At 43.7% G+C, this 16,909-nt stretch overlaps 1 protein-coding gene across 3 annotated transcripts in view; it reads right to left on the bottom strand.

The window, feature by feature from the left end:
- Positions 1-5,954: 5,954 nt before the first annotated feature.
- The window catches only part of LOC140194086 (adhesion G-protein coupled receptor F1-like), a 218,012-nt gene continuing 207,057 nt past the window's right edge, over positions 5,955-16,909 (bottom strand). For all 3 annotated transcript variants that reach the window (XM_072251506.1, XM_072251505.1, XM_072251507.1), the window contains exons 15-17: positions 11,406-11,472; positions 8,979-9,014; positions 5,955-6,196 (exon numbers count right to left, since the gene is read on the bottom strand). In XM_072251506.1, the coding sequence (XP_072107607.1) occupies positions 6,165-6,196; positions 8,979-9,014; positions 11,406-11,472 (135 nt within the window). In that variant the 3' untranslated portion in view covers positions 5,955-6,164. The remainder of the gene's footprint in view (positions 6,197-8,978; positions 9,015-11,405; positions 11,473-16,909) is intronic.

The following is a 16,909-nucleotide window of genomic DNA, read 5'->3' as shown; positions in this document are numbered from 1 at the left end:
ACTACGTGGGCAGCTCCTTTGCCCCACTCGCAGAGTGCAGGGCCCCTGGAGCTGGTGTATATGGATTTCCTGTCCATAGAACCCGATGCCAGCAACACGGCGAATGTCTTGGTCATCACGGACCGCTACACCAGATATGCTCAGGCTTTTCCTGCCAAAGATCAGAGGGTGACTATGGTGGCAAAAGTGTTACAGGAGAAGTATTTCATCTATTATGGCCTTCCCAGGCAGATACATAGTGACCAGGGACAGGATTTCAAGAGTAGACTCATCTATGAGTTACTGGGCATGCTTGGAGTTGAGAAGTCGAGAACCACGCCCTATCACCTGCAGGGCGATCCCCAGCCTGAAAGGTTTAATCAGACCTTGCTAAACATGCTTGGGACCCTGGAGATCAGCAAGAAGAGCAGATGGAGTCAACATACTGGGCATCTGGTTCACTGTTACAACTGCAAACGCAATGAAGCTACTGGGTATTCGCCATATTATCTGATGTTTGGACGCGAGGCGAGGTTGCCCATTGACCTTTGTTTTGGGACTGATGAGGGTGACTTACCACCAAAGCCTGGAGCTACCTGGAAAGCATGAGTTGGCTGACCACTGAGCAGCCACACCCTGTGTGGTGGAGAGTCGGATGCCAAACCTACCAGTTTTTCAGGTGAAACCAGAGGAGAGAAATGGGCCTGTCAAGATTCTCCATCGGAACCACCTGTTGCCCCTGGGACAAGAGGTGCCGGTAGACTAAGGGCCCGACTTGGAGCCTACACCTAGTAAGAGGACTCTGAGAAAATGCGGGGCGACTGCAGGGCCCACAGCGGGCGAGGCTGGGCCGGGCCCTGCCCATGAGAGGGGTACTGATTCGGAGGATGATGATCTGGATGTGTGGTACATGCTGCCCTTTGCTAACTCCCCATTGATTGAGGAGGAGACTCCTGGCCCTTCTCCCACTGAGTCAGGTGAAGTGGAGGGGGCTAGCTGTGGGCAACCTGGGTTACAGCAGGACCCTGAAGGAGAGGAAGCGGGGCCTGGACACAGGACAGAGGGCTCTGAGTTGCAGGGAGGCATGAGTATTAGATTGAGGGAGAACTCGCCAAGTAGACCTGAAGTATCCCCAGTAGCACCTGAGCCTTAAGAGTTAGGTTACTGACGTACGGAGGTCTCAGAGAATTAGGAGACCACTGGATAGGTTGGCCTATGTAGCGCCTGGGGAACAGGGCATGATCTCTATTGTTTTGGGGAGCTATGTCACTGCCTTTTGCACCTGGATTGGGCTTTGTGTTTTGCAGGAAGGATTGGCAAATTATCTCAATGTCATGAGGACATAACTAAATTTGGTGGGGGGAGAGTGTAACGCATTGTAAGGATCCACTGCTAATGTAATGGCTTGTTTGTAATGTTCACTGCTGAGGTAATGGTTTCTCTGTAGCAGCAAAGTTTGGGTTATGGCTGGAGATAACAGGATGCAGTTTGCCAATTAGAGATTGTTACTGTGTCTCATGAATCTGGAACGATGTTTTTTTGCGGTCTTTTGTTGGGGAGAGATAAAGAGGGAAGACATGTGTGATGAGAGCTGGTAGACCACCGGACGGAGTGGACTGGGATTTGAGGGTCCAAAGGTCGGCAATGCCCGGAGGAGACCAATGGTGGAAGAGTGACGACTGAGTGAGCTCCAACATGACTTTGACTTGACTTGGGCCTTTTTACTTTAATTACTAACCCTATATTCAGATTAAGATACATGAATTCTACTGAAGACCACCACGCCAGAACTGCTTCTTAAACTCCGGACCGCACCTCGACCTGACCAACAAGGCACGTTCCTGGAGACCCGCGGTCTGCTACCATGCCGAAGCGCTTGGAGACACGGCCCATTCCGACCAGGACCTCTGCGGAGGAGAAGACCACACAGAAGTGACTGTGGAGACCTCAAGGTGCCCCAGACGCTTCCCCAGAGCAACCACCGTAAAGCCCCATTGGTGGCCATCCACAGTTGCCGGAAGTGAGGCCTCCACCACCGACCTCGGAAATCGAGCCCGAGGCTCAGCTGGAGCGGAGGCCTCCGCAACCGTGACTCGGTTTATGGACTTGTTTCAGCAGGGAGTCCAGCCATCCGGGATTAAGTGTCGGCTTCAGGGCCCGACCCAATCGACAGCCCGGGTCCCCGGCAGCTGAAAGTGGCTGCGGAGCCTCCCCCGTCACTCAGCCCCACCCGGAGCGTCCAATGACACGACCAGCCGATAGATTCCCGCGGGACGCGTCCACCTACCTCAAAGAGCTGACAACAACACACTGCATCGATGGAGACCTGGAAAAATGCACTACTTACCGAGGAAGTGTGGGAAAAGAGCTGGGCTGCTGATCAGTTTGAAGCTGAGAGGCTTCAGGATCCCTATGCCCACCATCCTACTAGCTAATGTGCAAACCATAGAGAACAAGGTGGATGATCTTAATGGGAGACTCACCTACTGCCAGGAGATGCAGAACTGCTGTGTATTCTGTTTCACCGAGACCTGGCTCTCCCCTGCCACCTCTGACTGTGCCATCCGACCGGAGGGATTTTTGATCCATCGGATGGACCTCACGGCGTCTTCAGGCAAGAGGAGGGGAGGTGGTGTCTGCCTACTGATCAACACTGGGTGGTGCTCGGACGCAAAGGCACTGACAAGCTCCTGCAGCCTGGACCTGGAACAGCTGTCGGTGAAGTGTCGTCCCTACTATCTGCCACAGGAATTCACCTCGGTCATACTGACAGCGGTCTACATTCCCCCCCAGGCGGACGTGGAGTGTGCTCTGAACATACTGTATGCCAACATCAGTGAACTTGAGACCAGGTATCCGGAGGCTTTGCTCATTACAGCTGGGGACTTTAACCAGGCAAACCTCAGAAAGGCACTGCCAAAGTTATACCAACATGTCTCCTGCCCCACTATAGGCCCGAGTATACTTGACCACTGCTACACAGCAGTCAAGGATGCCTACCGTTCCGTCCCACGACCTCATTTCGGAAAATCGGACCATCAGGCCGTACTCCTCCTCCCGGCTTACAAACAGAAACTGAAGTGGGAGGTCACCATGTCAAAAGTAGTGTCGCGTTGGGCAGAGGAAATGGATGAGGTCCTCTGTGACTGCTTTGAATTGGTGGACTGGTTAGTATTCAAGGACTGGGCAGCTAACCTCGATGAGTATGCCTCAGCTGTCACGGACTTTATTTGGAAATGCACGGAGGACTGTGTGTCTCGCAAGATGATCCGGGTATTCCCTAACCGGAAACCTTGGATGAGTTATGAGGTCAAGTCCCTTTTGAAGGCTAGAGCTGCGGCTTTTAGGTCCGGGGCTACCAGTCGCTACACGGAATCCAGGCATGAACTCCGGAAAGCCATTAAGGGCACCAAGAGGCAATATCGAGCCAAGTTGGAAGCCCAGGCTAACCAGAGGGATGCTGGTAGACTATGGCAGGGTCTAAATGAGATCACTGGGTGCAAAGAAAAGGCTGGGAATATCAATAACTGTGGCACTTCTCTTCCTGACAAACTTAACGTATTCTGCGCAAGATTCGAACAGAAGAGGAGAATCCCGCTCCCTCCGGATGAACCAGACCTGGTGGCATCCAGATTCGTCGTCACCGAGGAGGACATTAGAAGGGCCTTCCTTAAGATAAATCCAAGGGAGGCGACCGGCCCAGATGGTGTCCCAGGACAGGTTCTCCGGGCCTGTGCAAGCGAGCTAGCTTGAGTGTGTGCTGACATCTTCAACTGCTCCTTGCTTCAGTCTAAGATCCCCTCGTGTTTTAAGAAGGCAACGATAATTCCAGTGCCGAAGAAGAGCAAGGTGGCATGCCTGAATGACTATCGACCTGTGGCTCTGACATCAATTGCTATGAAGTGCTTTGAGCGATTGGTTATGGCACACATCAACCACAGCCTACCGGTCAACCTCGACGCTTTGCAATTCGCCTACCGGAGCAACAGGTCAACAGCAGATGCTATCTCTCCGGCCCTACATTCCTCCTTAGAACACCTGGAGAATAAAGATGAATACGTAAGGCTCGTTTTCATTGACTACAGCTCCATTCCAAATAAACTGATTCCCAAGCTCCGGAACCTCGGCCTTAGCACTCAGATCTGCAGCTGGATCTTCAACTTCCTCACAGACAGGACCCAGGCTGTAAAAATAGGGGACAAGCTCTCCTCTACAATCACTCTGAGCACCGGTGCCCCACAAGGCTGTGTACTCAGCCCCCTGCTGTACTCACTGTACACCCATGATTGTGTAGCCAAGTTTCCATCAAACTCAATATATAAGTTTGCTGATGACACAACAATTGTAGGCTGTATCTCGGGTAATGATGAGTTTGAGTACAGAGAGGAAATTAAGAACGTGGTGGCATGGTGTGAAGACAATAGCCTATCCCTCAACATCAGCAAGACGAAGGAATTGGTTGTTGACTTCAGAAGGAGTAGCGGACCGCACGACCTAATTTACATCGGTGGTGCGCAAGTGGGACAGGTCAAAAGCTTTAAGTTCCTCAGGGTCAATATCACAAATGACCTGACTTGGTCCAACCAAGCAGAGTGTACTGCCAAGAAGGCCCACCAGCGCCTTTACTTCCTAAGAAAACAAAAGAAATTTGGTCTGTCCCCTAAAACCCTCACTAATTTTTATAGATGCACCATAAAAAGCATTCTTCTAGGGTGTATCACAACCTGGTATGGAAGTTGTCCTGTCCAAGACTGAAAGAAGCTGCAGAAGATCGTGAACACGGCCTAGCACATCACACAAACCAATCTTCCATCCGTGGACTCACTTTATTCTGCATGCTGTCGGAGCAGTGCTGTCAGGATAATCAAGGACATGATCCACCCAGCCAACACACTTTCCTTCCCTCTTCCCTCCGGGAGAGGGTTCAGGACCTTGAAGACTCGTGCAGCCAGATTTGGGAACAGCTTCTTTCCAACTGTGATAGGACTGCTGAACGGATCCTGACCCGGATCTGGGCCTTACCCTCCAAATATCCGGACCTGCCTCGCGGTTTTTTTTGCACTACCTTACTCCCCATTTTTCTATTTTCTCTTTATGATTTATAATTTAAATGTTTAATATTTACTAATTTAAACTATTTTAATATTTTTAATATTTAATATTTGTAATCCAGGGAGTGTGAAGCGCAGAATCAAATATCGCTGTGATAATTGTATGTTCTAGTACCAATTGTTTGGCGACAATGAAGTATAAAGTAAGCAAAGTTCTATTATTTAATTGCATATGGTGTACTGTCTGATATTTTGTGTTGTGGGTTTGTAACTGGGGGTACATTACACAGCACTCACACTAATGCGATTACCCAGTTTGGCGGGGCCGAAGGCTGTTTCCCTAGATGAACACGAGCTGACCAAGCCTGAGGGTCACATGTAGAAGGATTTTTCATTGCTGTTTCTTAAAAATCAGGTTTATTAGCCCTGAGCTGGGCACCCAAACCTGGAGACCATAAGACCATAAGACAATGCTTACGATAAGGAGCAGAATTAGGCCATTTAGTGCTGTGTCCAATCAAGAACCTACCAAGCTCTCTCTTAAGTATACCCAATGACCTGGCCTCCACAGCTGCCTGTGATAACAAATTCCATAAATTCACCACCTTCTAGCTAAAGAAATATCTCCGCATCTCAGTTTTAAATGGACGCCCCTCTATACTGGAGGACTGGTGGACCACTCTCAGTATGGCCTCTGTCCTTCGACCTGTTTGGCCATGGGTGACCCTACAAAGAGCCAAAGCATAAAGCACTAATGCCAGCCAACATAGCTCTCTGAGTCATCGAGACACACAAGTCTTCAAACCTCGACAAGGTTTTGGTCCTCTTGGAGGTTATTGAAATAAGAAAGCACTACATTGAGAACAAATATAAATCTGTGTACAGTACAGTAGAATGAATCGTAAGCATTAACTTTGTACTGCCTGTCAATATGTTTATTACATTCACTTCACATTGATTTTATTGACAGCATATCACTTATTTAACAAGTTACATCACATCCATTACAATTGTTTGTGTTCTGTATTCACAAATATCATAAAATACAAAGTAAAGCATGAGGAGGAACAGAATATATTGACAGGTGTCTGCTACGATGACTGTGGAATTTCAATTATTTACAAGAGTCATATTTCATTCATAACTTTTTGTTGATAGATGTTCCCCTAACAAGAAAAATTATTTTTAAACAAGCATATGTTTCAATACTTAAGATATTATTAAAGAACAATTGAAGTATGAAAGCAACAACATGCTTCCATCTGCCACTAAGCTTTTCACAGTATTTTGAAACTTGCTAATTATCTCTAATAGTTTAAAATTACTATAATACATTGAACATAGAGTGACTGTGCTGATCTTGATGCCAATTGGTACTCAATGTCCTCCTTCTGTGCCTATTTCTTATTCCTACATTCCATTCATATTCACGTGTCTATTTAAAAGCTATTTAAATCCAGCAAACTGCCAGCTTCCACTACTACCCCAGTAACCTATTCCATGCATTAAAAACACTTGCCCCTTATGTGGACTTTAAACCCTCCCCCAACAAAAAACCTTCTGGTGTTTGGCATTTCTACACCTGCGAAATATTATGACTGTCTGCCTATCTATGTCTACTTCTATCAGGTCTCCTCTAAGTACTCACAGTATTTAAACTGATTTATAACATTAAATTTATATACAACACATCCTGGATTCAGCTATGGTGAAACACAGCACCCACAACTGATCAGCCTGCAAGTTATAAGACCATAGGACATAGGAGCATGTTTAGGCCATTTGACCTATCGAGTCTGCTCTGCCATTCAGTCATGCCGATTTATTTTCATCTTAACCTCATTCTCCTGTCTTCTCCCTGCAACCTTTGATGCCCTTACTAATCATGAACCTACCACTGTGAGTGTACCAGTGACTTGCCCTCCACTGCCATCTGTGGCAATGAATTCCACAGATTCAATACTCGCTGGATAAAGAAAATCTTCCTAATTTCTGATTACCAGGATGTTCTCCTCTATACGATACACTGAAACAAAAACACTAAACTGAAATTTATCTGGGCATTTTTCCAAAGGGAAAGCAAAATGCATCATGAAATGTCATGTAATAGAAAGACTCAACAGAAAGCACCTCAATGATACTGATTCACGACCCATTGATTCAAATAGCATTTAAGACCATAACACCATAAGACACGGGAGCAGAATTAGGCCATTCAGCCGATTGAGTTTACTCTGCCATTCTATCAGTATCCCCTCAACCCTATTCTTCTGCCTTTCCCCTGTAACCTTTAACACCCTTATTAAGCAAGAAAATAGTAACCTTTGCTATAAATATACACAGTGACTTGGTCTTCAATGCCATCTGTGGCAATGAATTCCACAGATTCAGCTCCCTCGGGGCAAAGAAGTTATTCCTCATCTCTGACCTAATGGGACGTCCTTTATTTTGAGGCTGCGTCCTTCTGGTCCGAAAATCCCCCATGAAGGAAACATCCTCTCCATGTCCATTCTATCTAGATCTATCAATATGCAATAATATGAGCAATATTTTATAATTTCAAATTAACAGTTAGAAAGTTAGGAAATTCATATTCAATGGAGCATTCTGCTACCTCTCAACAGTGAGTGACCTGCTATCCAATTGAATCTTGCTGTGGAATGAATACACAGATTTGTAGAATGTACCACAGTGTGAGACATGTGGAAGCCCAGAAACAGGATAGCACAGTGAGCAGTAATGATGTAGAGCAAACAAAACAAAGCAACAATTGTACTGTGGTAGGAGTAATTCGTACTAAAACCTATCATACTATTGCAGTTGATAGTTAGAGGGCACTTGAGATGTTTTGATTCACAAAGCAACAATCTAGAATTCTGAATACTTTTAATGATTTTTTGTCCCGATGTGAAATGCTCTAGAGAAGACTGTGTGACTCATTTTCCCTCCCTTCTGAATTATGTGTTTTCTCCTGGCTCACAACAATTGTCTGTGTAAGTGAGAGAGCGAGAGGAATGTGGGGCTGACCTATACTGATGAATTTAAATGGTAATGTTGATAGGAGTTGGGAAGTAATCAACCCAGTTCTAAAAAGAGCAATGAAAAAGCATGGAAAGGATCTTTTAATTTTTGACTCTAAACTCAGACAAACCAGATACAATCATATTACTGAGGATGAATGGATGGTCTATTTTAACCTTTGTTTAGGCATTTGTGCTGGTTCAAAATGCAGCATAATCTCAAGGATCTCCTCCATCCTATGTGTATGAACCTGGTCAGTGAATGACAACAGGCAACTCAATCACACCAAACAACGCACATAAAAGTTACTGGTGAACGCAGCAGGCCAGGCAGCATCTCTAGGAAGAGGTGCAGTCGACGTTTCAGGCCGAGACCCTTCGTCAGGACCAACGTTAGTCCTGACGAATGGTCTCGGCCTGAAACGTCAACTGCACCTCTTCCTAGAGATGCTGCCTGGCCTGCTGCGTTCACCAGCAGCTTTTATGTGTGTTGCTTGAATTTCCAGCATCTGCAGGATTCCTGTTGTTTTCAATCACACCAAAGCCCGTTCCTGTCATTACCCAGCTTCCAAACAAATAGATTTTATAGCAGGCTTCAGGGAACAGCAATTACAAGTGGATACTATGGCAAATTTATATCCCCTTCCCTACCCACATTTTTATTTTGTTACCCTTACCCATGGCATACTATTAGCTTCTGTACACCAAAATGATATCTTCATGCTAATCTGTGGTGTATTCAATAAGAGGGTTAGTAAAGGAAGGCAACCATGCCCATTGGGCCTGAGAAATGTTTCTGCAAAGTTCTATGCACTTCTAATGAGAAACAAAGCAAATTTTAGAGGCTCAGAATAATCCTATGTGTTTGGAAAAGTACAAAACCCAAGAAGCCGTGAGAAATTCAGCAGATAGGAGATAAAGAATATACCTGAGATGGCTGTTGGGGAGACGTAGGGAGAGTCACCTGTAATCAGACAAAATAAGCAGTACACAAATATAGTTATCTAAAATGGAAAAAACAACCAAAAGAAACTCTGCAAATGCTTGAAATCCAAAGCAGAAGTTCTGAAGAATGGTCATGGTCTGAAACATCGACTGTTTGTTCATTTCCATGGATGCTGCCTAACCTGCTGAGTTCCTTCAGCATGTTGTGTGTTTTATCTAAAAATGAAATCTGAATATTGTCTACATAACCAAATTATCCAGTTTGAAAAATCTATGCGAGTGAATTATTTAATTAATGGCAAAATCTTATGCCAATCCATACAATAGTTAATCGTTTTTACTATCCACAATTTGCTTATTCATTGATATTAATTATTGCCCTAGAATACAAATTGCTTATCCTTTGTAATAATGCATATTAATTACATGCCAAATATTCCCTACAGTTTTGAAATTTCTGTCATAAATAATCATTTCTTCTTAATTCACTGCTGAAATAGTTTTGTTGAGGTGGTAATCAATTCTCCTCTGCATCTGAAGAGTCAGTTTTATCTTCTGAGCTTCAGCAGTTAACTCAGCGTAGAATAGCTCAGGAATTTGTTCTTGCTATCTGAATGTAAACAACCTGAAATATTGTGCCTCTCTGAAAGAGCAAGAGGAAATTACATGGTTCAAGTTAAGCAGCAATGCCATATTAATGCGCATCATTTTACTGGCTCATCTGCTGTTTTATTTCAGTACTGAATGAGACATCAGTTTTAACAACTGATTATATTTCCAGTGCAATTTCTCTAATTTCTCTGCAAATGAAGCATTGTGATTAGACACTGATGAGCTACGATGGGAGAAAAGCGAGGAAAGATGAGCAAGGTTATGATCATACGAGGAGCCTTCAAAAGGATGAGAGACAGAAATGCAGAGGGATTGGTAGACAGAGTTGAGAGTGTGAAACTGAGATAGCCGAATGTTATCATCTCATGGGTTGAGTGAGGAGGAAGACCAGAGGACACAGACTATAACGTTGTTCTGGAGGAGGTGTCAAACACAGGAAAAATAAGGCACTATGGGCAGTATTTTTAAATTCAATTCACCTCCCTGTAGCTCCTATCTATCACCTCCTCACTTTCTCATGAGAGTTGATGGTCATCCAGCTGCAGATACAGTTACTTAACATGATCTCTAAGGATTTGCAGCTCAGTGCAGTTCATTCAGATATAGCTATCAGGGAGACTGGAGGTTTCCCACAGTTGCCACATCTCAAACAAAGAACATACCACTACCTCTGAACCCATTCTCAGTGCACTAGCTATGTGTTAACAGAAATAAACCTACTAGAAACTTACTTATTTATTTACTTAGAACCTCCACCTATGCTTACCCAAGTCTGCTCTCGCCTAAACCTATTGAGCCAAACCCAAACCATTCTAACACTGACCCTGTTGAGCCAAAGACTGACCTCATGAATACCGACCAGCTCTCACAATAGCTGCTCTGCTTGCACCTTCCTTCTTTCAATATGCTGTGCGTTGATTGCAGCCGGTCAAAATATATTCTCCTTACCAGATATAAAGAGTGTTTGACTTGGCTCACAATAAATACCATCCAAAATAGGTTAAACAATCCAATCAGTAAGGAGGCATTTGAGGAAAGGCAATACACTTTGCTTTATCAATTTAGTCCACATCTGTGAAGAAACACTTAAGGGAAAAGGGTGCAAAGGGAGAAAGTTGCTTCCTGCTGTATGCAACAGGCAGGGTGGAAGCTGGAATGAGTTTTAGTCTAAGTTGGGTGATTGGCAAGAGAGGATTAATCAAGCTTAGAAACAGGCAGTAGCGGGAGAGAGGCAGGAATGAAGAAAGTGAATATTACTGAGGGGATAAACACGCAATCTTACTGGCAGACAGGGTTTGTGCTATAACAGAGGTTGGACAAACTTGGGTTGTTTTCTCTGGAGTGGTGGAAGCTGAGGGGAGATCGGATGGAGGTTTATAAGATTAGCAAAGCATGGATAAAGTAGACAGACAGCACCTTTTCCCGAGAGTTGAAATGCCTCATACCAGAGAGCATGATTTAAAGTGGGTGGTGTGGAGGCAGATATATTAAGGACTTTTAAGAGACACTTGGATAGGCACAAGAATGTGAGGAAAATGGAGGGATATGGTCATTGTGTCAGCGTAAGGTTGGCTATTAGAAAATTATTTTTTTGCACAATATTCTGTGCCAAAAGGCCTGTTCCTGTGATGTACCGTTTTATGTTATGCTCAATCAGGTCCATGGAGCCAATTTAATCACATAATTAAAATACTAGAAGCTACTGATTTACTCATTGCTAAGTGATAGCTACTTCTAAGAAAGTAAAGTTACAGTAATTACTTCAACCCAACTGTGCTCAGTTTTATGTTATACTTACTTCCACTCCCAGGAAATGCAATTCCATGCTTCGAGGCAAATCTTCCTAAGGAAGCATTGTGTTCAAACTGAAAAAGTAAAAAGGGATGGTGTTAATGCATGAAGCAACAGCTTCCTTCTAATTCCTCCTTCATCCATTTCTCAGTTCAGGATGTCTCTTAAAGCAGCGGTCCCCAACCACCGGGCCGCAAGGCATGCGCTACCGGGCCGCGAGGAAACGATATGATTTGACGATAGGAGTCAGCGGCACCTTTCCTCATTCCCTGTCACGGCCACTGTTGAGCTTGAAGGCACGCGAGGTGATTACCCGCGCATCATCCATGTCAGCGCGGGAAGGAGATCAACTCCTCGAGCTTGCAAATGACGGCGGGCTGAAAAGTATGTTTGACATAACATCTCTGCCGGCATTCTCTTCCTAGAGATGCTGCCTGGCCTGCTGCGTTCACCAGCAACTTTGATGTGTGTTGCTAAATATCCTGAGATAGCTACGAAAGCACTGAAAACGTTGCTTCCATTTCCAACATATCTCTGCAATGAATACAACGAAAACTAAATTGCGGAATAGACTGTACATAAGGAACCCCGTTCGAGTATCGCTGTCTCCCATCACCCCTCGACAGGACCGTCTTGTTGTAGGAAAACAAGTATTCAGCCCAGGGCTCCCACTGATTCAGCGATATTGGTGCGTTGCAATGATTTTATATGTTCATACGAGGAAAATATGCGCTGTGTGTTTGATATCCAAACGTTATTTAAAATGTTATGATGCTATTATAAGTGACTTATATAACCATGTAACAATTACGGCATAGAAACAGGCGATCTCGCCCCTTCTAGTCCGTACCGAACGCTACTCTCACCTCGTCCCACCGACCTGCACTCAGCTCATAACCCTCCTTTCCTTTCCTGTCCATATACCTATCCAATTTTTCTTTAAATGATAATATCGAACCTGCCTCTACCCCTTCTACTGGAAGTTCGTTCAACACTTCAAGCTCCCCTGATAATTTACTTATCGCTATATTCATGCGAGGAAAATATGCGCTGTGTGTTTAATATTAAATTCGTTAGATAAACCCTTTTAGAAACGAAATTGAGTGTATTAGCCACTTATCACCTACATTCCGGTCGTGATAAAACCCCGCCGCCAACACAATCGGCAAAAACAATTTCTAAGAAATCGGCACGTATACGCATGCGCACTGGTTCCCGCGCAAGGCTTCATGGTCATTGTAGTATTTCTCGGGGTAAACCTATTTGGCTGCTACTCTTGTACGTTGGCAACCCTACCCCGCCGGTTGGCCGGTCCGCGAGAATATTGTCAATATGAAACCGGTCCGTAGTACGAAAAAGGTTGGGGACCCCTGTCTTAAAGCATATCTCAGTGCAATCCTGTCACTGGGGCTTGTACACCAACTCGGCTCGTTAGCTAACTCTGCTAACAGCCATATTACTCAGCGTTGAGTGAGAAGGCCACCTTTCATAAACAATATATGCCTGGGGTCAGTATGATATGGGGTTTATCGAAACAGGAACACAGCGCTGTTCCAATTAAAGGAACGTCAATTTGAGCAAATGCTGTATAAATACTGCCCATACACAGTTATTGGTAACCCAGAAAAGACAGATTGTACACCAGCATAAAATTAAAAAGAACACATATTACCAATTTTCTACTTTATCAAACAACTTACAGAGAAAGCAAAGAAGATAAAAAGGCCCACTACAGTTAAACTAGTCTAAATGTGCTCATGATCATTAACGACACAAATAAAATGCTGGAGAAACTCAGCAGGCCAGACAGCATCCACAGAAACGAGTAAACAGTCGACATTACTGGCAGAGACCCTTTATCAGGAATGAAGATAAATATTGGAGCTCATTCCTGTATTAGCCGGGTGTATCGCTCTACTCACAGCACAACATTTCATCAGCAACTGCAAATAGAATTCCCCTTCTTGGAATCCTCCACCTTATGAAGCACTCCTTGCAATCAGGTCACTCCTTTGGATGGGATCCCACAGGTATCTCCCCTCGTGCTCTTCTCTCCGCACCTCCCACCAAAAAGCTGTCCTTCAGAAAACTCTTCCCCTTCCTCCCAGCACTCTAGGATCTTCTCGCACATCCAACAATCCTGATGGCTGTCACAACATTCCTAAGCTGGACAACATGGCTCCTTGTCTTTAGCCGAAGCTGAAATATTCTTTCCAGCAGGACACACTGCTTCTACAGTAAACTGCTAAAATAAAATATCTCAGAGTATAGCAGTAGAAACCTTAACCAGGGAATTACATCAGCAATTATGAGAATGCAGTTGAGAACTACATAAAACTTTTCTACTCAAAATGATGTTCTCACTTTGGGGCATTGAACTATGATCATCACAGTAGCGTAGTGGTTAGCACAATGCATTACAGTACGAGGAACCTGTGTTCAAATCCCACTGCTGTCTGTAAGGAGTGTGGATGTTCTCCCCATAACCATGTGGGTTTCCTCTCACGGTACAAAGACATACCAGTTGGTAGGTTAATTGGTCATTGTAAATTGTCCCACGATTAGGCTCATATTAAATTGAGGGTTGCTGGGTAGCATGGCTCAAAGGGCTGGAAGGGCCTACTCGCCACTGTATAATAAATAAATAACTGTATAAACCATAACTCGGATATCACACTGTTCCAAAGAAGAACTATTGAAGTTTACCATAATGACTATTTGCCTCCAGCCCCCTAGAGTTTGAGCGGTAAAGGCTGAGGCATGGAGGAAGGGTAGTGGGGGAAGAGTACAGGGAATAACATCCTTTTGGGTGATGAAATCTCCTCTCACTTTTCTAGACTAAGCCCAGTTCTTTCATTACTTGTATTCAGGATGACTCCCCAATGGCAGAAATCAAACGGGAAAATATGTGCTACTTCCGAAGCAAGTATAACTTTCTATAAATAAGTTGACCTCACACAGTTACAGCAAGAATTCCTCACCTGGTGCTCACCACACCTCTGGCACATCTTGTAATAAAGGGCAAAAACCAACAACTATGGTAATTGGAACCTAACAATATCTCCATGTTTCTATGGAATTAGACCATAAGACCATAATACATAGGAGCAGAATTTAGACATTTGGTCCATCAATTCTGCTCCACCATTCCACAAAGGCCATATTACAATTCCCTCTCAATCCTATTCTCCTGCTTTTTCCCCGTAACCTTTGACACCCTGACCAATCAAGAACCTATCAAGCTCTTCTTTAAATACATCCAATGACTTGGTCTCCACAGCAATCTGTGGCAATGGATTCTACAGATTCACGATAATCTGGTTAAAGAAATTCCTCCTCATGTCTGTTCAAGAACTCTCTATACTCATGCTGTGCCCTCTGGTCCTAGGCTCACCCACTATAGGAAAATCCTCTCCACATTCATTCGACCTTTATCTTTCAATATTTCATAGGTTTCAGTGAGATTCCCCCTCATTCTTCTAAACTCCAGTCAGCACATGTCCAGAACCATCAAACACCCCTCATATGACAAGCCTTTCATTCCGGAGTCATTCTCATGAACCTCCACCAGACCAACATATCTGTTCTTAGATACGGAGGCCCAAAGCTACTCACAATACTCCAAGTGTATTTTGACCAATGCCTTAAAAAGCGTCAGCATTACATCCTTGCTTTCTTGAAGAGAAAAGAAAACACTGCATTTACCACCTTTATGACTGATTCAATCTGCAAGTTAACCTTTAGTCTATCTTACATGAGGACTCCCAAGTCAGTCCCTTTGCACTTCTGATTTTTGAATTTTCTGCTTGTTTAGAAAATAGTCTACACCTTCATTCCTTCTAGCAAAGTGCATGACCATACACTTCTCTACAGTACATTCCATCTGCCATTTCTTTGCCCATTCTCCTACTCTGTCTAAGTCCTTCTGCAGACTTGGTACTTTCTCAACATTGCCTGTCCCTCCATCTGTATTTCTATCAGCCACATACTTGGTCACAAAGTCATCAATTCCGTCATCCAATTCATGAAAGTATAACTTGAAAAGAAGCAGTCCCAACACCAACCCCTGTGGAACACCACTAGTTACCGGCAGCCAAATAAAAGAGGCCCCCTTTACTCCCACTCTTTGCCTCCTTCCAATCAGCCAGTGTTTCATCCATGCTTGTTTTCTTGCAATACCACAAACTCTTATCTTGTTAAGCAGCCTCATGTGTAGCACCTTGTCAAAGACTTTCTGAGAATCCAAGTAATCAACATCACCTGACTCTCCTTTGTCTATCTGCCTGTTACTTCCTCAAAGAGTTCCAATATTTCAGGCAAGATTTCACCCTTAAGGAAACTATGCTGACTTCAGCCTATTTTATCACTTGTCTGCAAGTGCCCTGAAACGTCGTCATTAATAATTGCCTCCAACATCTTTCCAAACACAGAAGTCAGGGTTGCTGGCCTATAATTTTCTTTCTTCTACCTCTGTCTCATCTTAAAGAGTGGAGTGATATTTGCAATTTTCTAGTCCTCTAGAACCATGTGATTCCTGAAAGATCATGACTTATGCCTCCACAGTCTTTTCAGTTACCACTTTGAGAACACAAGAACATAAGAACATAAGTCTTTGGAGAAAATTAGAAGTCGAACTTTTGATCCTCGATTTGACTTTGAGAAAAGGTAGGGTTCTTTTGCCCACTACTATCATTTGATTTGAGTTAATTAAGATGGTCCCCTTCTGATTCTTGTGTAATTGGATTTGGTCGGCGGATTGATGTTTTTCTTTTACGGAAGCTTGTATGGCGTATAGCTCTGGGGTTGTGCTCCCAATGGGTTTTTTTCCCTCCTTTTTTTTGGTTAGTAAGGTTTTTGTTTTGTTTCAGTTAGTAGGGGTTCTTTTTTCCTTCTTTCTTTTTTCCAAAAAAATAGTTTTAATATTTTGTTTTTTCTTATTATTATTGGTATACTGTTTAGCTTGGTTAATCAGTTATTTGATAGTTTAACTCTTATTGTATATATTAATATGTTGATTTGATTATTTTAATGTATTTTTTGTTGATTTTCAATAATAATTAATAAAAAGATTTAAAAATAAATAAAATAGAACATAAGAAATAGAAGCAGGAATAGGCGATCTAGCCTACCGGGCCTGCTCTACCGTTCAATAAGATCATGGCTGATCTGACCATGGGCCTGCCTTTTCCCCATAACCCTCAATTCCTCTAATATGCTAAAATCTATCCAACTTTGTCTTAAATATATTTACTGAGGTAGCCTCCACTGCTTCATTGGACAGAAAATTCCATAGATTCACCACTCTCTGGGAAAAGCAGTTCCTCCTTATCTCCGTCCTAAATCTACTCTCCTGATCCTTGAGGCTATGTCCCCTAGTTCTAGTCTCACCTACCTGCAGAAACAACTTTCTTGCCTCTATTTTATCTATCTCTTTCATAATTTTATATGTTTCTATAAGATCTCCTCTCATCCTTCTGAATTCCAGTGAGTACAGTCCCAAGCGATTCAATC

The sequence above is a fragment of the Mobula birostris genome, chromosome 2 (assembly GCF_030028105.1).
Source record: "Mobula birostris isolate sMobBir1 chromosome 2, sMobBir1.hap1, whole genome shotgun sequence".
In the NCBI taxonomy this organism is placed as follows: Eukaryota; Metazoa; Chordata; class Chondrichthyes; order Myliobatiformes; family Myliobatidae; genus Mobula; species Mobula birostris.
Note: the sequence above shows the minus strand (reverse complement) of the source record. Positions and strands in the feature narration are given on the sequence as shown.